General features: G+C 43.2%; 1 protein-coding gene across 1 annotated transcript in view; it reads right to left on the reverse strand.

The window, feature by feature from the left end:
• Window positions 1–22,651, reverse strand: part of LOC310956609 (glutamate receptor 1-like) — a gene marked incomplete at both ends in the record, with an annotated part of 53,023 nt that overhangs the window by 9,535 nt on the left and 20,837 nt on the right. Inside the window, 8 exons of the mRNA XM_083926903.1 lie at window positions 327–461; window positions 9,398–9,512; window positions 17,703–17,950; window positions 18,668–18,866; window positions 20,485–20,626; window positions 20,709–20,835; window positions 21,303–21,518; window positions 22,432–22,638. Of these exons, the coding sequence (XP_083783029.1) occupies window positions 327–461; window positions 9,398–9,512; window positions 17,703–17,950; window positions 18,668–18,866; window positions 20,485–20,626; window positions 20,709–20,835; window positions 21,303–21,518; window positions 22,432–22,638 (1,389 nt within the window). The remainder of the gene's footprint in view (window positions 1–326; window positions 462–9,397; window positions 9,513–17,702; window positions 17,951–18,667; window positions 18,867–20,484; window positions 20,627–20,708; window positions 20,836–21,302; window positions 21,519–22,431; window positions 22,639–22,651) is intronic.

Raw genomic sequence — 22,651 nt, forward strand, 5'->3', positions numbered from 1 at the left:
TTGTAATTATACGCGAGATGGCTTGAGAGAAATAGCGCGTCATTCACACGCCTTTTAGTGAGACCAGGCTGGGAGAAGAAGAAGAAGAAGCAGCAGAAGAAGAAGAAGAAGAAGCAGAAGAAGAAGAAGAAGAAGAAGAAGGAGGAGAAGAAGAAGCAGAAGAAGAAGCAGAAGAAGAAGCAGAAGAAGAAGCAGAAGAAGAAGAAGCAGAAGAAGAAGAAGCAGAAGAAGAAGAAGAAGAAGAAGAAGCAGAAGAAGCAGAAGAAGCAGAAGAAGCAGAAGAAGAAGAAGAAGAAGAAGCAGAAGAAGAAGAGCCCACGTCTCACCTTCATCCTCCGGGACTCGATCCGGGACTTGTAGCAGAACTCGACGAGCGCCACCATCATGGCGAGGCCCAGTCCTCCAATCAGGATGTAGAAGACGCCGGCCACGTTGCTCAGGCTGAGCGCGCTCGTCTTGTCCTATCAGCGCAGAGGGGCGGAGTCAGAGACGACCAATCAGGGCGCAGCTGCTCATGACATCACTCAAATCCCCAAAAACACTAAAATAATCTTTAATAAGTGGAAATATTTGAGGTTCAAAGGCTGAGATGGGAAATATTAATAATATTATTATTATTATATTTTAATAAATTATGTTCATTTATTGAAGCTGGTCATAATTATAAAATAATCATTTTAAACTCCTTCTGAATATTAAAAATAAATGCAAATAAATGCAAATAAATGCAAATAAATGCAAATAAATGCAAATAAATGGCATGAATTCAAAATGATATATAAAAATAAATGTATTCATTCATAAAACGGGATATAAAACTATATTATAGTTTAAATTACATTTATTTATTAACGTTTTTTAACCCAGACTTTTTTAATTTACCTAATTATTTATTTAATATTCATTTATAGAAAATAAAAAAACAGATTGACGTATTTAAAAAATATAATTAATACATAAAGAAATAAAAAAAGGAACTTTTTATATGTAAGTAAATAAACAAGTAAACAAAAAATAAAATTAATAAGAAGAATATTAGAAGTCTTTTCTATGCTGTAATATTATTTTACTAAATACTGTTTTATTATTTTCATTTACTCAATTATGTTAATATATAAATGCAAATATATGTATATGAATAAATGTAGGTATTAACTGATAAAACGTGAAATAAAATGATATTAAAGTTTAAATTAAATGTATTTAATTTGAGTCTCCTTATTATTTATGCTATTTAATTTACTTAATCATTTAATTTTAATTAATTTTGAGTAAAAAGATTACACAGAAATAATAATAATAATAATAATAAGTATTTAAAAATATAATAAATACATAAAGAGATCACAAAGGGAACTTTACATATGAAAGTAAATAAACAAATAAATACATTTAATCAATTAAAGCCATTATTTATTTGTAATATTATTTTTTAAATGTATTTACTCATTTGAATTTTTAGAGAAAACATAAATCTGTTATATTGTAAATATTGTTTCATTTTCCAGAAGAAAAATCTTTAATTTAACTTTTTAAAACCACTTTAAACGCTTTAAAAGATGGTTTCCTGTTGCATTCTGGGAAATGTAGGAACCAGCACATCTGCAGCTTCACCAACGATAGAGGTTCAAAGTTTATGAATTTAATCTTTATTTTATTTATTTTATTTATTTATAAGACTCAAATCACAGCCTTTGATGATAATCCACATTATATATTTGTGTCACATGCTCAACATGCACAGAACTACAAAAATAAAAGCTTTCTGTCTACGCAAAACCTTCAAAATAAAACTTCCTTCTTTAGAAACGGGGCCGTCTGATTGGCTGCTGAGCTCTTGTTTCTGTCACATGCATCGTTTGTTTTTTGTGGGCGGGACTTAGCGCTCTCATCCAATCACATGCAGCCTGTTACAAAACAAAACTAAGGACAGGAAGTGACTCATAGGGGGCGGGGCCTCGCTTCGGCAGGAAGTGATGTGGGGTCGGGGTGAGCCTATCAGCGGGCTTCCTCTCCAAACTGTCACGTTAACTCTCGGCCAATCAGATTCTGTCAAATTACACTAAAGACGCGTTTACGTCGGACGGAGAGAATCGTTTTTACGTTTGTTTTTCTTTGGTATTCATACTTTTGTTTTATTCGTACATTTTCGTACTTTTTCGTACTTTACTTTTTTGTACTTTCACATACTTTACATTTTTCGTACTTTCCTTTCTTCGCATTTTACTTATTTTGTATTTTCACATACTTTACTTTTTCGAACTTTACTTTCACATACTTTCCTTTTATCGTACTTTTAAGTACTTTACTTTTTACGTACTTTCCTTTTTTCGTACTTTCCTTTTTGCGAATTTTACTTTTTTCGTATTTTCACGTACTTTGCTTTTTCCGAACTTTACTTTTACATACTTTCCTTTTATCTTACTTTTCCGTACTTTACCTTTTTTGTACTTTACTATTTTAGTACTTTGCTGTTTTCGTACGTTCCCCTTTACTTTACGTTTCGTACTTTCACTAAATTTACTTTTTCATACTTTCGTGTTTTGTTCAGTTTCATTTATTAGTTACAAAAATTAATAAAAGCTTATTTATTAAAATGTAATAATTATCAAATTAATTTAAAGTTAATTTATTATTTTCTGTATAAATAATAAAAATAATAAATAAATAAACAGGGAAAATTAAAAGGAAAGTATCAATATATGAATTAATAAAAAGGTAAAAAAATAAATCATCTAATTTAAATACAAATATCAATTTATGTTATATTATTATTATAAAATCATTCATTCATTCAGAGAAATTTTACATTTTAAACATGTATTTGCGTCAGTTTCAGTCTGAAGCCGACCGTTTTTATACTTTTACGTATCCTCAAAGCAACTTCAGTCCAAAGCAACTGGACTTGGTTGTTTGTCAGGAAGACGTTTCACCTCTCATCCAAGAGGCTTCATCAGTTCATGTACACATCTGACCAGGCTGGGACTGGACCAGGACCAGGACCAGGACCAGGACCAGGACCTGGCTGGGACTGGACCAGGACCAGGACCAGGACCAGGACCAGGACCAGGCTGGAACTGGACCAGGACCAGGACCAGGACCAGGACCAGGACCAGGCTGGAACTGGACCAGGACCAGGACCAGGACCAGGACCAGGCTGGGACAGGACCAGGACCAGGCTAGGACAGGACCAGGACCAGGCTGGGACTGGACCAGGACCAGGACCAGGACCAGGCTGGGACTGGACCAGGACCAGGACCAGGACCAGACTGGGACTGGACCAGGACCAGGACCAGGACCAGGACCAGGCTGGGACTGGTCCAACTAACTGGTGTGAGATCCAGGTATTTAACCTCTCACAAGGCCGATGATGTCACTGGGACCCTTTTGACATCATCGGCCTTGTGAGAGGTTAAATACCTGGATCTCCACACCAGTTAGTTGGACCAGTCCCAGCCTGGTCCTGGTCCTGTCCCAGCCTGGGCCTGTTCCTGGTCCTGGTCCAGTCCCAGCCTGGTCCTGGTCCTGGTCCTGGTCCTGGTCCTGGTCAGATGCGTACATGAACTGATGAAGCCTCTTGGATGAGAGGTGAAACGTCTTCCTGACAAATAACCAAGTCCAGTTGTTTTTGACTGAAGTTGCTTTGAGGAGAACGACGACCTGGACACATGAGAACATTCACAGACTTACTTTTACGTACTTTCACTAAATTTACTTTTACTTTCGTGTTTAATTTAGCATTTACAAAATTAATAAAAGCTTATTATTAAAATGTTATAATTATCAAATGAATGTATAGTTAATTTACGCTTTGTTTTCTGTATAAATAATAATAATAATAATTATTATTATTATTATAAATAAACAGGAAAAATGAAAAAGAAAGTACATCAAAGTGAGAATTCATTAATTCCTACATTTATTTTTAACAGTTAATTTGCTGCATTCAGTGAAATTAAACATTTTTAACATGTATTTGCATCAGTTTCAATCTGACGTTACATGTTTTTTTATACTTTTACGTACTTTGCTTTTTCCGTACATTCCGAAACTATAGCCTAGCCTTTTTTGCGTACTTTCACGTACTTTAGGTTTCGAACTTTACTTTTCCCATTCTACACTTTTTCATATAGTTTCGCGTACTTTCCTTTTTTCGTACATTCCCATATCGAAGCCTACTTTTTCGTACTTTCACGTACTTTACTTTTTACGTACTTCACGTTTTTGTATTTTCACGTATCTTACTTTTCTTACTTAGCTTTTTCTCTTTCTTTCTTTTAAGCGTTTTCTCGACAGACTGACGGACGTTTGTTAGCGACGGACGTTCGTTAGCGACGGTCCGTTACGCGGCGAGTTCAGCGTAAACAGGAAGTGCGTGACAGATTGGAGACGTCCGCGACGGAGGAAGAGGAGGGAGGCGACTCTGCGGCGTTGGTGAGCATCCAAAAACAGAGAGAGAGGGAAAATATATCTGCAAATGTGACTTTTTACATCTGACGTGTGTAAAAAAACCAATCTGGAGCTTCTGTTCCAGGCCCGACTCATTCAGATAAGCTCCTTTTCTCTTTTTAGAAACAAACAAAACAAACAAAAAACGCCTTTTCTCTAAACTCCAGGACGCCGCACAAACACCAGCGCGGTCTAAAAATACACGTGTGAGTGTGGCACCAAAGGGAAGATTAGGAGCGATGTAAAAAGTCACATTTTCAGCAGAGCGGGGGCTCGTCCGTCTGCGGCTGCTCCCCACTGAACGGTGCTGACCGCAGACTCTTCTGCAGAGCGGGAGGAACGGCTGCTCAGAGAGAAGCCTCTGATGTGCAGACATGAAAACCCCTGATCTCCTAAAAGAGTCCGGGCTGAAGCCGGACTCATGTACTCGGCAATTTGCATGAATTTATCCGACTGTGCGCAGAGTTTGGAGGAAATGACTCAGCACTTAACGGAGTCCGGAGGTTTTCATGTGAACACTTTCACGTTGGGTCCGTCCTCCAGCTCTTCAGAGCGTTCGGCTGAGCAGCAGTGCTACACTCTGAAGACAAAAAGCTCTTCACCAAACCAAAAAATGACCTTTTGCACGGACACAAAGGTAGAATTTTGCGCCAGCAGGTGCTGAACTTGAGTTTGGTGAATCGGAGTAAAACTTCAAACTACTTTAGTTTTCTTTCCAACTGTTGAAGAATCCAGCGTCAAATCATCCCAGGGTCTTTTTCTGCACTTAAATAAAACATGGAGACTATTAAGGTAGAAATCCAGGAGAGATGCTAACAGCCGGACGTGGCTGAGGGCGCACTCCCACTGTGCCTCCGCACCGGGCCAAAACAGGTTTCAAGGCTAAAGTCTGGTTCCTTTGACCAGTGTGAGTGCAACCGTACCACGTCTAGGAGCAGCACGCTTGCCGTCCACGGCCCGTTTGGGAGAGGTGGGCTTTAGTAAAGCACGTTTGCACGTGTACGAGCACGAGCGTGCGCACGTGTACGAGCATGAGCGTGCGCACGTGTACGAGCACGAGCATGCGCACGTGTACGAGCACGAGGCCTACTGCGGTTCTGAGGTCATTTCCTGTGCGCCTGTTGGGACGTAGAAAAAAGAAGGAGGGACCATGCACGGACATTTAAAACAATGGCAGTGAAAGGTTCACGTTGGTGTGATGCGGAGGTGGAGCGTTTACTGCAGATTTGGTCGATGAAAAGATTCAAAAACAGTCGACAAGACGCACAAAAACTCCGAGGTCTACGGAAAGATCTGGAAACAAAGCCACGCATCGCCATGACGTCATCAATGCGTGTGACGTGTTACGGCGTGATGACGTATAGGCAGCAAGAAGCATTCTCCGAGGCCCAGGTAGTGTGAGTACAAACGGGCCTGGAGGGGGGGACAAGGACCCTAAAGCACGGGGCACGGGACGGAGGCACAGTGGGAGGGCGCCCTAACAATGGTTAGCTCGGGGCAGCACGGTGAAGGCATTCAAAGGTCTTTTTTAACCACTAATGCTGCTGAAAATAACAGCAAACCTCTGCAGCAGCATGAGAAGAGTCCCTACACACACAACAAAGCACCAACGGGCTCCTTCCTTTGGTTTTGATGTGGAAAAGTCTGGAAATGCTCCTGGAAATGTTTGGAAAGTGTTTGAATGTGACTTTAGTTAAAGCTGCAGAAACCCCGCGTGCATTCAAACACTTTCTCTGGTCACGTTTGGATCCATTAACTGATTTAATGTTATTTTTGTTTCTATAAAATCGTTTTTAAAGTCGTTTTTAAAGTCGTTTTTTTTTTAGTTTTCATCAGAAAAAGTTGTTTTCAGCCTCTGAAACCTGGAAATCTCTGATTTTCTCTGTTTGATTTCACTTTAAACTGAATATTTTTAACATTTAAAGACTTTTTTCACCACGTTGGGACATTTTATAATAAACAAATCAAACACTGACTTTGCTAATCCACTGTAATGGACTTTACTATGAGAGGAGCTGGTACAGGGGCCAGTAGGTAAGTCTTTAAAACACTCTTTTAATAAACTCTGGGCTCACTCTCTACGCTGATGACGCTTTGTTGTGTGTGTAGGGACTCTTCTCATGCTGCTGCAGAGGTTTGCTGTTATTTTCAGCAGTATGAGTGGATTGCTTACTCCAGGTCGGGAATGAGTCCTTACCCCAAGTGAAGGAGTTTGTGGGTACAAGCGTGTGAAATGTGTTTCCTCAGGAGGGGGTCTGGAGTCTCCCTTAGAGAGAGGGGGAGAAGTTCAGCATCCGTGAGGAACTCGGAGTAGAGCTGCTGCTCCTTTGCGTTGAAAGGAGCCAGTTGAGGTGGTTCAGGATCATCTGGTAAGGATGAACCCTGGGCGCCTCCCTAGGGAGGTGTTCCAGGCACGTCCAGCTGGGAGGAGGCCTCGGGGAAGACCCAGGACCAGGTGGAGAGATTAGATCTCCACACTGGCCTGGGAACGCCTCAGGATCCCCCAGTTAGAGCTGGTTAATGTGGCCCGGGAAAGGGAAGTTTGGGGTCCCCTGCTAAAGCTGCTGCCCCCGAGACCTGATCCAGGATCAGAGGCTGAAGATGAGATGAGTAGTAGTGGTTAAAAAAGACCTTTGAATGCCTTCACCGTGCTGCCCCGAGCTAATGACTGTTAGCCACTCTCCAGGATTTCTACCTTAATAGTCGTGTCTCAATCATTGGGACTGTGGGTTGATTTTGTGCTAGAATTACACTTTAACATTGAATCATTTCACATCAGCGACCAACTTAAAGCCCAACACCTTGAGGCCAAAACAGCCGTCCAAACAAAAACGATGCATCTGATTTTTATCGTTTTAGCTGCAGATCTTTTTTCGTGACGGAGCAACAACCTTTGCAACGGAGCGACGCGAAGTTTCTACCACACTCGGAGCAAAGATTCTGCAAACAAGCCTTCGAATATTCTCATTCACAAACTTTTTGTCTTTTCAGAGTGTACCTGCTGACATTAGGGGGGGTCTGGGGGGGGGTTTTGGGGGGTCTGGGGGAGTTGGGGTGGGGTGAACCAACACAAGACCTCGGGAGCAGGCCAAGGAAACCTCAAGAACTGACCTTTCTGCCGGAGTCCTTGTGTCCACACTCCCCTTTGTCATACCACCACTTGTTTTTCAACTTGTCTAAGATGGCTTGTTCATTGAGCTTCAGTACCGCTAGGTTTACGGGGATTCTTCAAAGAACCATGGGAGGAAGGGGGGGGGGGGGAGGGGGGAGGGGAATAACATAAATAACATTATGCACCTCCATGTTATCTTATGTTATTGTTGAGCTGCCGAGCAACAGCGGCAACGATCTTAGCAAAAAAACTTTGGTTCATCTCAGCGACAGAAAGAAAAACAAGCACAATCACACAGAAAACTGTTCTTATGTAAACGTCAGCGTCAAAGTGATATGCGTTAATACTCCATCTAGCTCGGTTCGGCCTGACTCCCTGTGCGCGAGATGTGTATTACTATATCACTTTGGGTAACCGGCAAGAGCGAGAACACTCCGGGAATCAGAACAACTTTGTTTTTTGGGGGGGTGGAGCTAACTCCGGAACGATGATCAGAGGGGGTATTTTACAACGCAAGCTAACGGGACAGTCCGGCTTTGTTGTCAGTTAATAATATGTTTGTACTTTGCGGTACTTTCCCGTACTTTACTTTTTCCGTACTTTCCCGTTTCTGTACTTTCACGTACGTTACTTTTACGTACTTTAACGTACGTTACTTGTTTTGTACTTTCATGTATCTTACTTTTACCTAATATTCACGTATTTTTCTTTTTCCGTACTTTCCCGTTTCCTTACTTTCACATACTTTACTTTTTCCGTACTTTCACATACTTTACTTTTTCCGTACTTTCATGTACTTTACTTTCACGTTAGTTACTTTTTCGTGCTTTCACGTACTTTACTTATGCTGTACTTTAACGTGCCTTACTTTTTTTGTACTTTCCCTGTTTTGTACTTTCACATATTTTACTTTTTGCTTATTTTCACGTACTTAACTTTTTCTGTACTTTCACGTACTTTACTTTTTTCGTACTTTCACAAACTTTACTTTTTTCGTACTTTCACAAACTTTACTTTTTTCGTACTTTCACGTACTTTACTTTTTTTCGTACTGTCACGTACTTTACTTTTTCTGTACTTTACTTTTTCGTACATTCACGTACTTTACCTGTTTTGTACTTTCACGTATCTTACTTTTCGCTTATTTCCCCGTACTTAACTTTTTCTGTACTTTTTTCGTACTTTACTTTTTTCGTATCTTACTTTTCGCTAATATTCACATATTTTTACTTTTCCTGTATGTTCATGTACTTTACTTTTTCCGTACTTTCTCGTACTTTACTTTTTCCGTACTTTCACGTATCTTACTTTTCGCTTTCCCGTATTTTACGTTTCCTGTACTTTACTTATTCCGTACTTTCACGTATCTTACTTTTCGCTTTCCCGTATTTTACGTTTCCTGTCCTCTCATGCACTTTACTTTTCCAGTTCATAACTTCAGAGTCGACGGCTTCATGCTCCATTTGAACCGAACCACATGTTCACATTTCCACGTAGTCGCACCTTTAACGTTGAAATCAGTTTCTGACTCGTACCGGTGGATCTTTACACCCCGACTGTTTTGTTATGAAAGCTTCAGAAGAGGGTCTTATAAAATATCCCCTGGATCAGCAGCTGAGGCCTAAGAGTGGATAACTTTGATGGATCAAATGTCCAAAACGTAGAACCAGTGTTTTTACACCTTAAGACCCCAAACAGCAGGGTCAGTGTGGTTCCAGCCGTGCCATCCGGAGTGTTTTATGCCTGATATTGAAGTTCTTGGGGAGGGGGGTGGTTGCCGGTTACCCCAGGGTGCTATTGCCTGTCGTTACCCGTTGGGGGTTACGGTGATCTGACCTTGGAGTCCCCTCCCCCGGTGCCGCACTCTCCCTTGTCATACCACCATCTGTTTTTCAATTTGTCCAACAGGCCCTGCTCGTTCAGTTTTAATACTGCCAAGTTAACGGGGTTTCTACGGGGATGATAGTGATAAGGGATAGAAGGGAACTAGGTGTTAATGAGCAGACGACCGCCATGGTGAAGATAGCAACATCATTACATGGATCTACGTATTACAGGCACGTTAGCATCATAACATGAATGGTTCTTTAATGGTCGCTGCTCTTCAACCCAGATCTTGTTGAAGTATTGTTTCCAATTTCTGACGGTCGTGTGTTTCATATAGTTCTAGTGTGAAAAACGCTGCTGCAGACGGTAACTGGGCTCCAACACCAGCTCATGCCAAAATCACTCAGGCATCTAAAGAATAGGCAAAAATCTTGTTTTTAAAATCTCAATGACGACAGACAGGCTTCCTTTCTTGCGTGCGGTCAAATTCACAGCAAATAAAACCTGAGAACGCGTCAAAAATGATCCGAGAGTCGACTGTGAACTTCCACGTTGAATTTCCTGATTGCATGTGTTGAAAGGAGCCAGTTGAGGTGGTTCAGGATCATCTGGTAAGGATGAACCCTGGGCGCCTCCCTAGGGAGGTGTTCCAGGCACGTCCAGCTGGGAGGAGGCCTCGGGGAAGACCCAGGACCAGGTGGAGAGATTAGATCTCCACACTGGCCTGGGAACGCCTCAGGATCCCCCAGTTAGAGCTGGTTAATGTGGCCCGGGAAAGGGAAGTTTGGGGTCCTCTGCTAGAGTTGCTGCCCCTGAGACCTGATCCAGGATCAGAGGCTGAAGATGAGAGATGAGATGAGATGATGTGTGCAGGATCGGCCACTATATCCTGCTGGTACAACAAAAGGTGGGGGGTAGAGGTTGGGGGTGATGCCTGTTGTGGCTAACGAGTGGGTTCAAGGCAGACTCGGACCTCATGGACCTGGCAGCGATGACTGGCTGTTGGATTCTCAGATATTTCCTGGTGAAAAGACTTGAAAAAGAAGTTGATAGTTTGACTTTCACAGACTTCAGCTTTGGCTTTGGAACCAAGCACCTTCACAAGGGTCGTGTACCCTTCGACTGGCCCAAAGGAACCAACAGCGGAGGAATCAAACCACTGAGGGAGAAGAAGAAGGTGATTCACACAAAGACACCAACGCAAGTGTGTAACTGGAGCGGCGCCGACATTAAGAAACTTCTGTCGGCATCCAAATCATCAGACGGATTCGGAGAACGTTAAGAGAGTCTTTGAAGTTGTTAATGACCACAGAAGGAACCGGCCAATGTGACCGTGGTGTAATCTGTGTCACGTCCTGCCTCCTGCACGCTCTCCCAGGCGCTACCCCTCGCCTAAAGCAAACCGATTGTTTCCAGTAAATGAGAACGGACACGGAGAATCTGCTGTTGTGAGAAAGAGAAACTCTGGACCCGATTCTTGTTGAACTGACGTCGTCCGGGGTTCAGATGTGAAAACGGTTCTTTTTGCTTCGGACGCACTGTGACGGTGAAGACGGCACTGAGCTGTACCAACCACCGCCTGAAGAAGTGAGACTGTGGACACATCTACACGATAAAGGACGGACTTTGATGATTTGGGAGGACGTCTGAATGAAACCGCTGCTACAGAACATCCAGAAGGACTCCTCAGAAGAATCCAGGGAAGTCTTTCTTTGTCCCCAAGAACGACAGACGGGAAGGACGTAAGGTATAAAGGTAAAACTTGGGACTTGCTGGGGAAACTACACCTCCCAACTGGTCTAGGATCACCTGGATGAACCAGGTCTAAACCCTGGTTCTTGTTGAGCCCAGTGATCAGCTGCAGCAGAACGGTCAAAAATCAAAGTTATGTGTGAGGTATACCAGAAGGAAAGCATCATTTTTATACGGTCTGGGTTGAAAAACAGCAAATGCGTCCTACTTCTGACTCCACTCCGCAACAATCCTCCACTTCATTTCCATTCAGTACCTGATACATAAAGGAGGAACAACAGTCAGGTGGTTTGGACAGAAATACCAAGTGTAATATAAACTAACATGTTGAATTAACATCCAGGTGACAAAATGTCTTTTAACCCACAAAACACAGGAATACCCACACGTTGCCTGTTGTTCCCCTTCACGTAGCAGTGATGATGAAAGATGTGACGGGAGCAGGGACTTGGTTTGGTGATGGAGAAGAAACACGAGCCATGAAATGATCAGGGACGAGGCGACCAGTGTGACTTCAGCGTGACGGGACAATGGCAACAGTCGATGTGATGATGGCGGCAGTGAAAGAAGAGTTTTGTCCCAAAATAAAGAACGTGTGTCAAATACAAACTAGTCCAATTTAAATGCGCACACACGCAGGAGTGGACTGAGAATCAGTAAAGTTAGCCTCGTGAGACCGTCCTGATCTTTGAGCTCCACTGTGGTTTACTGTCAGATCAGTCTGGTGACGCGTGACGGAGACAATTTGGAGTTTGCCAAGCGATCGAACCGATCAGCGTTGGTTTCTTTGGTGGATTGAAGTGAAACAGAAAAGACTCTTGAGTGTAAACAACATGGAGGCTTCCACGGATGAGATGAGCAGCCGCTCACTAACTCTTTTTTAAACAGATACGGCAAAAGTTTAATTTACCAGTTGGTCCCTAAACGTACATACGTCACCCTGTTCATCGCTCTGATTGGTCGTAGTGCTATCCAATCGCATGCAGTGGTATTTTGAACTGCATGTGTTGGTGCCGCCCCTTGAGTTTGGAAGGTCTATTGATCGTTAGATGTGGGTCGGTACGTCTGGATGGATGTTGGTCTGAATTTCCAGGCTAGCCATCCGTCTTTCTATAATCTATGCCCCAATCACACCCATCTTTAGCCTCGTTAGCCCGTCCTGATGTCTGAGCTCCACTGTGTTTCACTCTCAGATCAGTCTGGTAACGAGCGACGGAGAAAATTTGGAGAAGTTTGAGCAGTTTGAACGAATCAGCGTTGGTTTCTTTGGTGGATTGAAGTGAAACAGAAGAGACTGTTGAGTGTAAACAACATGGAGGCTTCCACGGATGAGATGAGCAGCTATGGAGCGAGCCGCTCACTAACTCTTTGTTCTCTGGATCCTTCTGTTGAATCTGGACCGGGCTCCTGAAATTGGGCCTTTGATCCGTAAATTCACGTTAAACACAAAGGGAAAATCTCCTTTACCCACATGTTGTTTCCTTTCTGAGCTTTGCCTCCACGCTGTTAGCACGTCACACGCTTCACTCATCTGATTGGTTGGTTTGGCCCGTGTGTTGGTGACAGACAGATGGTTTATCCAATCAGAAACCAGGATTTTCACCCCTTCACAAAGATCTTTAAACCAGAGTTCAGATTGATCTGCTGAGACCATCAGAACCAATCGATCTGGAGGAGAGGTGTGCCAGTCCACCCCTGTACGCACTCTTATTTGAGTCCAATGACACTTAAATTTGTCCGCGTCCAAAAGTAATTGTGTCTTACATCTCTTGACACATAGAAGTCGCCATTACACCGGTGAGAGCGGCTGCTGGTGTTGATCAGATCGCCCTCAACGCTGTAACATTTCTCCCGTTCCCAAGTATTGGTTTTAATAAATCAATCAGAAGTTGTACGAATGTAATTTTGGAACAATAACTCTTAAAATGATTCATTCATGTAGAAAAGCAGTGCAGCCGTCTCAAGAGTCAGCGACAGACACAGCAGCCTGAGACGGAGTGGTTCAGCTGTTGGTCCCGGGGGCCAGTCGACCCAGAGTCAGCTGTGCAGAGGTCACTCTCCAATCTGCTCGACATTCAGCGGCTCTAATGCTGGAAACACGCTCCTGTTTAAAGCAAAGCCAGCGTGCACCGTTCAGTCAAAGGCTGAATGTGTAGAAGCTTCTTTCAAAGCTTTATTTTTAAAAATAATGAAGCTCCAACGAAGCGTTTTAAAGGGGAACAGACCGAAAATGTTGCTTTTCCTTTAAAAAAAAATTTCCTATATCCATCTTAAGTAAAATTTCTGACCTTATTATTCATCATATCTTCAACATAACTGTATTTATCAAATCTTTATTAAAGATGGTTTCACATCTTATTTATCTACATCATCATCATAAACTCTAGCTCATTATTTATTTATTTTAATGTATTATTATCGTTAATTTATGTATTTATCTTTATCTTTCTGCCTTAAAAACAATCACGATGATGTCACCGGGGGTGGGGTCGGACTGGATTGGTCTAGGGCAAGGTGAGCGGGGGCCGGGCTCGGGTGGAGGCGGGTGGTGGGGAATTGCCCCCCCCCCTCTATCAAAAGGAAATATATAAATATAAGTGAGGAGCTCTTTTCCAAAATGCTATAAATCCATTTGAATAGTTTTCAGGAAAATTACATTTTTTACCCAGACCCACACATTTGGTTAATATTCAGTGTATTTTGTTAAAATGGTTCATGGCTCAGTCTGAACGTGTTGAACGGACGGACGCTTCAGAGCGCCGCCATGTTGGATCGCATAGAACGCTCACTGGACTCTGATTGGTCGAGAGTTTTCATCTGTTCTTAGTCATTTTTTACAAGTTTTTGTGGTGTTTTCATCTGTTTTTAGTCGTTTTTTTCACTTTGACTCAGTCTGAACGTGTTGAACGCAAGGACGACACCAAAAACTCTCCCGCTTCAGAGCGCCGCCATGTTGGATCGCATAGAACGCTCGCTGAATTCTGATTGGTCGAGAGGACGTATCGCGTTTAGGCTAAAAATAGGTTTGGCGCTGGTCGTGGTTTGGAAAGGAACTGCATCTTGAGACCATTTTAAACAAGGAAATAAAGAGATTTGGCAGAAACACTGATGAAGCAGTGAAAAGGTTCTGTCTACAGCAAAGTGGCTCAAACTCATTTTTTTTAAATTTGGCTTTTATCTCGTTTTGGAAAAGAGCTCTTCATATTTAGTCTGAATGAAAATTTGAAATGTTTGACTTCCTGTCCCGTTCTGTTTCCATGGCAGCAGCCAATAGCGTTGGGCGTTGCTGGTTGCCAGGGTTGTCTGTTGTTGGGTGCAGCTACTGTAGGCTGGCACTGGGTGAAATGGAGTTAGCCAATCCTGCAGCTGCTTCTTTGTCCCAGCAGCTGAGTGAGCGGAGACGGGCAACAACCAGAGTCACTATAGGCCAAGCATTCACTCCATGGACTGAGAGAAAGGAGAGGAACGCCATTCAAACGCACGCCTACATGGCTACGCTGCTCCTTGATGCTAACATCACTTTCATCTGCACTTAGCTGGAATGGCTAACGCTAACGGCTAACGCTAACTGTCAGTCAAACTCCTCTAATCCTTGTTTTGATGCTGTGATTTTCTGGAGGGGACGGGTTCAAACAGGCTCAAACAGACTCCGGTCTCCTGGAGCTACTGGGCCGGGTCTGACCAACCTGGCAACCCGACTGCTGGACTTCTTTTTTGTTGTTGGGACGACGATCTGGAGACTCTAGATGGAGCTGTTCTGATCGTTCTACACATTCAACCTTTAACTCAAAACATGACACAACCATTACACTATAAATCTGTGGTTGTGACTCTGATTAGTGTTCTTGGCTTCATAACATAAATTATATCATTATATAACGTCCGACATGTAATGATGCCGTGCGTGGAGCTCCTTCCTGTGACTCTGGGTCGGCTGTAAAATGCGGATGTGAGGCAGAAAGACGTTCTCTCTTTCAGAACATCTGATAAAAACACTGATGTCTGAAACAAAGACGACTCTCATGTGCTGCTGCCAGATAAAAATAGTCCTCTTGACGCTTCTGAGGTGCTTTTTATTTTGGTTTTTGCCTTTAAGCGACTTTTTATTTCGAGCATTTCATCAGTGAACGGATGTTGACAGTGCGGCGAGCTTTAAAGGCAGGTAGATGCTTTTTAATCTTCCACCGTGTTTAATATTTCTGCATGAACTCATTTCATCACAGTTACATTTGCATCCTCAGTTTAACGAGGACTCATTTCCTCTGGTGACGCTGAGTCTGCAGGACGTTACAGGGTGGTCGTTGTTTTTATCGTCGCCATTAGCAACGCATCGATTAACCGCATTATAACTTTAAATGAGCTTGGTTTCAAAGCCGAACGCGACAGATTCCAGGTGGGAACACGTCACCTGAATGCACCGTTGTGTCGCATTCGACGGAAAAGGACAGCAACGAAACGCAGCGATGCAACAAACCTGCATCTCCTCCTGAAGCAGAACCATCCGACACTTCTGTTTGTACGACATCTGTGAGAACGCTGCACGTTAACACGGATTTACGAGACTAAAAAGTAGCAAATCTACGAGAAAAATTGCAGATTTACAAGATTAAAAAGTAGCAAATCTACGAGAAAAAAGTCGCAGATTTTCAAGATTAAAAAGAAGCTAATCTACAAGTAAAAGTCGCAGATTTACGAGATTAGAAAGTAGCAAATCTACGAGAGAAAAATCGCAGATACACAGAATTAAAAGTAGCAAATCTACGAGAAAAAGTCGCAGATTTATTAGCTTCAAAGTCGGTTTAGTTTTACACTTCCTGTTGACGCCGCGTGTCTGCAGCAACTAAAACAGACGTTGTGTTTAATACGACAGCGGATCAGAGGACGATTTTTGCGTTTCTAACGTTAAAAATGCAAAGAAACAATTCGAATAGATACAAACAGCTTTCTTCTTACCTCAAATAAAACACGAGTTAGCTTTGTTTTTATCTGACAGCAGCAAAGATGGTGGATGGATGGATGGACGGACTGATGGATGGATGGACGGACGGATGGATGGAGGGATGGATGGATGGATGGATGGATGAATGGATGGATGATGGATGGATGGGTGGATCGGGGGTTAGTAGCACCGTGGTGATGGTAGACGCAGGTCGACAGGCAGGACAGACGACGTGACAGCAGACAGTTTAACGCGCAGACAGACTGAAACACAGACAGACAGACAGAGAAACACACGGACACACAGACAAACAAGAGAGAGAGACAAGACAGACAGAGAGACAGATTAAGAGACTGACGGACGCACAGACGGACAGACAGTAAACACTCACAGACACTTTGTTGTCATCTGTGAAGAAACTCTCCGGGCTCTGCAGAGGTGGGACCGCGGAGTGACCACCGCGGAGTGACCGCGGAGTGACCGCGGAGTGACCGCGGAGTGACCTCTACGTGCGTACACAGACGTCACTTTATAACGACTTCAACGAAGAAAGGTGACGGTTGAGTTTAGACGACTAAAGGAGACGGTTAAGTTTAGACGACTAAAGGAGAGGGTTAAGTTTAGACACTAAAGGAGACGGTTAAACTTAGACGACTAAAGGTGACGGTTAAGTTTAGTCACTAAAGGAGACGGTTACGTTTAGACGACCAAAGGTGACAGTTAAGTTTAGTCGACAAAAGGAGACGGTTAAGTTTAGACACTAAAGGAGACGGTTAAGTTTAGACACTAAAGGAGACGGTTAAGTTTAGTCACTAAAGGAGACGGTTACGTTTAGACGACCAAAGGTGACGGTTAAGTTTAGTCACTAAAGGAGACGGTTACGTTTAGACGACCAAAGGTGACGGTTAAGTTTAGTCACTAAAGGAGTCGGTTAAGTTTAGACACTAAAGGAGACGGTTAAGTTTAGTCGACAAAAGGAGACTGTTAAGTTTAGACAACAAAAGGAGATGGTTACCTTTAGACGACAAAAGGTGACGGTTAAGATTAGACGACTAAAGGTGACGGTTAAGTTTAGACGATTTAAGGAGACGGTTAAGTTTAGACGACTAAAGGAGACGGTTAAGTTTAGACGACTTAAGGAGACGGTTAAGTTTAGACGACTTAAGGAGACGGTTAAGTTTAGACGACTAAAGGTGACGGTTAAGTTTAGACGACTTAAGGAGACGGTTAAGTTTAGACGACTAAAGGAGACGGTTAAGTTTAGACCGTGTGCGTCGTCTCCTCTGTTTACTGTGTTGGCCCTTTTCTAGGAACGGCGGTTGCTGCTGTTGTTGTTGTTGTTGTTGTTGTTGTTGTTAATGAAATCTAACGTGCGACGTCTTGACGCCTGAAACGACTCGAGTCCAAACCTCTGCAGGCGCCAGAACTCTGGTGCATCACGTTTCAAACACAGCAGATTTAGTTTAACCACTAAACTACGTCCATGAAAGAAGAACAACAGTAATTTAACATTAAAGCTGTTTCGTGAAGTTAGCGTCTGATTGGTCGAACAAGAACAGACACAACAGGACACGGACATTCAGCCCACGTGGACGGCCCCCGGCGCCGGCGCTCAGACGGTACCTGAGCGGCGATCCTTTGGGCGTGGCCACCCCGTAGCCTTTGGAGTCCAGGTTCCCGCCCACCTTCATGGTGTCGCAGGGCTTCCTCTGCTCGATGTACTCGTTCATGGAGGACTCCAGCAGGTACGCGTACTTCCCCTTCGACTTCCTGACGCGGATCACGCCCTCGTTGGTGTTCTTGACGAACACCCCCGGGTCGGCGCTGCGCATGTACGACCACATCTTCTCGAAGACCCCGATCTTTGAGCGCTGGAGTGGGAGCGGACAGTGAAGACGGAGAGAGGGTCACAATAATAGATACAGTGTTATTATTACTCACCGTGCACATTTACAAGTTTTATTTACTTTTTTAGGTAGATTTGCTACTTTTTAATCGTAAAATCTGAGATTAAAAGCAGCTAATCTATGAGAAAAAAGTCGCAGACTTACGAGACTACAAAGTAGCAAATCCACAAGAAAAAGTCACAGATTTACGAGATTAAAAAGTAGCAAATCTACAACTTGTTCTCTTGAATTTGCCACTTTTTAATTTCGTAAATCTGCGATTTTTTTCAGAGATTTGCTACTTTTTAATCTTGAAATCTGCAAATTTTTCTTGTGGATTTGCTACTTTTTAATCTAGAAAATGTGCGATTTTTTTCTCATATATTTGCTACTTTTTATTTTTCATGAATCTGCGACTTTTTCTCGTAGATTTGCTACTTTTTAATCTTGTAAATCTGCAACTTTTTTCTCGCATTTTTTGCTGCTTTTTTAATCTCGTAAATCTGCGACTTTTTCTTGTAGATTTGCTACTTTTTAATCTCATAAATCTGCGACTTTTTCTCGCATTTTCGCTACTTTTTAATCCTGTAAATCTGCGACATTTGTCTCGTAGATTTGCTACTTTTTAATCTCAGAAATCTGCGACTTTTTCCACGTTGAGTTGCTACTTTTGAATCTCGTGAATTTTGACGGCGTCCTCACCCTGAAGAACTCTTTGGTGGAGCCTCCGTCCAGCGTCCCGTAGGCGATCTCCGTCTGCTTGGCGAGGTCCTCGGCGCCCTCGATGGGCGACACCATCCGCTCCACGGTGAGGAAGGCGGCCAGGTTGGCCGTGTAGGAGGAGATGATGATGAGGGTGAAGAACCACCAGACCCCGCCCACGATCCGACCTGACAGAGACCTGGGGAGGAGACGGTTAAGTTTAGACCACTAAAGGAGACGGTTAAGTTTAGTCACTAAAGGTGACGGTTAAGTTTAGACTAAAGGAGACAGTTAAGTCTAGTCACTAAAGGAGACGGTTAAGTTTAGTCACTAAAGGAGACGGTTAAGTTTAGTCTCTAAAGGAGACGGTTAAGTTTAGTCACTAAAGGAGACGGTTAAGTTTAGTCACTAAAGGTGACGGTTAAGTTTAGACGACTAAAGGAGACGGTTAAGTTTAGTCACTAAAGGAGACGGTTAAGTTTAGACGACTAAAGGTGACGGTTAAGTTTAGACGACAAAAGGAGACGGTTAAGTTTAGACACTAAAGGAGACGGTTAAGTTTGGACGACTAAAGGTGACGGTTAAAGTAAGACTGTCACAGTCGTCTCTTTCTCCTTGCGAGTCAATAAAAAGGTGTTTCTGGGCGCCATGACATCACGTGTCCGACAGGAAGTTGTAATTCCACCGTTTTGAACTTGAATATTTTGTTGCGCTCTGATTCGGTCGCCAGGCAACACTTCAGCGCAGATGCCTCAGCAGACCAACGTGTCGCAGCCCTTTAAGATATCAGCCACGCTGTGAGCTGCAGCATTGTTTTAATGAGGACAATTACAGAACACACACACACACACACACACACACACACACACACACACACACACACACACACACAGATCCAGAATAGAAACAGCCTCAGGCCTTCACACAGCTGTAACATACAAATGACCCGGCAACATGTCACACCCCATTGTTTCTGTGTGTGTGTGTGTGTGTGTGTGTGTGTGTGTGTGCGTGCGTGTGTGTGTGTGCGCATGTGTGTGTGTGTGTGTGCGTGTGTGTGTGTGTGTGCTGTATATTACTGATGGTATGTTCATGTATCTGTGTATCTCGCTGTGTTTGTGAGGACCGTCACAGCGAGGTGTTTGTGGACTGAGGCAGGAGGCAGTTAGCTTAGCTTAGCATAGTGACAGGAAACGGAGGGAAACAGCTAGCTTAGTTTAGCTCATGCTAGAAATAGTTCAAACACACGACATCCTGTTACAGTAATAATGCTAAGCTAACTGTTTCCCTGTTACATGATATATGCTAAGCTAACTGTTTCCCTGTTACATGATATATGCTAAGCTAACTGTTTCCCTGTTACAGTATTTATGCTAAGCTAACTGTTTCCCTGTTACGTGATATATGCTAAGCTAATTGTTTCCCTGTTACAGTATTTATGCTAAGCTAACTGTTTCCCTGTTACGTGATATATGCTAAGCTACCTGTTTCCCTGTTACAGTACGTATGCTAAGCTAACTGTTTCCCTGTTACATGATATATGCTAAGCTAACTGTTTCCCTGTTACATGATATATGCTAAGCTAACTGTTTCCCTGTTACAGTATTTATGCTAAGCTAACTGTTTCCCTGTTACGTGATATATGCTAAGCTAATTGTTTCCCTGTTACAGTATTTATGCTAAGCTAACTGTTTCCCTGTTACGTGATATATGCTAAGCTACCTGTTTCCCTGTTACAGTACGTTTGCTAAGCTAACTGTTTCCCTGTTACAGTATTTATGCTAAGCTACCTATGCTACTGTTTGAAAGCATGGTACCTGGGCGAGATGTCACAGCCCTGCTGCATGAAGGCCCCGAGCGAGAACCAGAGAGAGTTGAAGATCCCAAAGTCGTTGGTGTGTTCTGGAGCCTCCTTCTCCTTCTGCTGGTTCTGGTTCTCTACGTGAGCCTGGAAGAACCCTAAAGAACAGAACCACATCATGACACACAAGCACCGGGTTTCAGACTGCGACGACGATGACGAGGATGAGGATGAAGATACCTGGAGAGTGAGCGAGCTCAGAGGAAGACGTGGGCAGAGCTCTGCGAGATCCGCAGGAGGGCAGCGTTTCATCTTCGTCGTCATCGGAGTCTTCTCCCTTCCACTCGTACGGACTGAAGCGACTCACCTGACACACAGAACAACCGTCTTTATGCTAAGCTAAGGTAGCTGTTTCCCCATTTCCAGTATTCATGCTAAACTATGCGTCTGTCTCCCTCTGTTTCTATTCTTTATGCTAAGCTAAGCTAGCTGTCTTCCTGTTTTCAGTATTTGTGCTTAACTAAGCAGCTGTCTCCCTCTTTTTAGGTGTTCCCTTTTTTACTGTATTTATGCTAAGCTATTTGTTTCTGTATTATAGGATTTATGCTAAGCTATTTGTTTCTGTATTATAGGATTTATGCTAAGCTAACTGTTTCCCTGTTACAGTATTTATGCTAAGATATCTGTTTCCTGGTTACAGTATTTATGCTAAGCTAACTGTTTCCCTGTTACAGTATTTACGCTAAGCTAACTGTTTCCCTGTTACAGTATTTATGCTAAGCTAGCTGTTTCCCTGTTACAGTAAAAAGTCCTTGAGCGCTCTCGGCTTCTCACCAGGAAGAGCACCACGCTGACGCCGATGTAGGCGAAGACGATGCACATCCAGATCTCGTAGGCGAGCGGGTCGAGGAAGGAGAAGACGCCCGGTTTGGACTTGGTGGGCTTCTTGATCATGATTGAGATCCCCAGAGACATGAAGGGTTTGGTGAAGTCGATCACCTGCTCCCTCACCAGAGTGATGGTGAGCGGAGCCACCGCCACGTCAGCCTTCTGCAGAGAGCGAGAGAGGAGCCACGTGCAACGCCACAAGATTCAATTCAATACAGTCTTTAGCTAAGCTAGTTGTTATCCCCTTGTTTCAAGTCTTTGCACTAAGATAAGCTAGTGTTTACAGTTTTCTTGTTAAGCTAAGCTATCTGTTTTCCCTGTTTCCAGTCTTTTTGCTAAGCTAAGCTAGTTGTTATCCCCTTGTTTCAAGTCTTTGCACTAAGATAAGCTAGTGTTTGGAGTTTTCTTGTTAAGCTAAGCTATCTGTTTTCCCTGTTTCCAGTCTTTTTGCTAAGCTAAGCTAGTTGTTATCCTCTTGTTTCAAGTCTTTGCACTAAGATAAGCTAGTGTTTGGAGTTTTCTTGTTAAGCTAAGCTGTCTGTTTACCCTGTTTCCAGTCTTTATGCTAAGATAAGCTGTTTGTTTCCCTTAGTTTCCAGCCTTTATGCTATAAAGTTAAGCTAGCAGTTTACTCTGTATTTCCAGTCTTTATGCTAAGCTAAGCTAGCTGTTGACCCTGTTTCCAGACTTAATGCTAAGCTTAGCTAGCCGTTAACCCATGTTTCCAGACTTTATGCTAAACTAGGATAGTTGTTTTCCCCTTGTTTCCAGTGTTTACAGTTTTTATGTTAAGCTAAGCTAAGTTATTAATTTTCCCTGTTTCCAGTCTTTGTGCAAAGCTTAGCTAGTGTTTACAGTTTTTATGTTAAGCTAAGCTAAGCTATCTGTTTTACCTGTTACTAGTCTTTTTGCTAAGCTAAGCTAGCTCTTAACCCTGTTTCAAGTCTTTATGCTAAGCTAAGCTAGCCGCTGACCCGGTTACACCCTCGTTTCCGGTCCTTATGCTGATTTTAGATCACTTTATTCATCTTAACCACTGGCGGGCGCTCCGTGGTGGCGTCCTGGTTCCACTCACCCCGTACACCAGCTCTCCCACCATGCCGTTCCACAACTTGGTCTCAGCGTCTCTGGCGCCGTACTTGCCGTCGCTCACCAGCTCCAGCCGGTACACGAAGCCCACGTGTTTGGCGATCTCTGCGGCCAGCTCGGCGCAGTAACCCTCGTACCTCTCGTTTCCTTCGAAGCGCTCGTGGTCCTTCTTCAGCATCATGTAGGGAGCTTCCTGTACGGAGACA

This window comes from Echiichthys vipera (assembly GCF_963691815.1).
Source record: "Echiichthys vipera genome assembly, chromosome: 14".
Lineage (NCBI taxonomy): Eukaryota > Metazoa > Chordata > Actinopteri > Perciformes > Trachinidae > Echiichthys > Echiichthys vipera.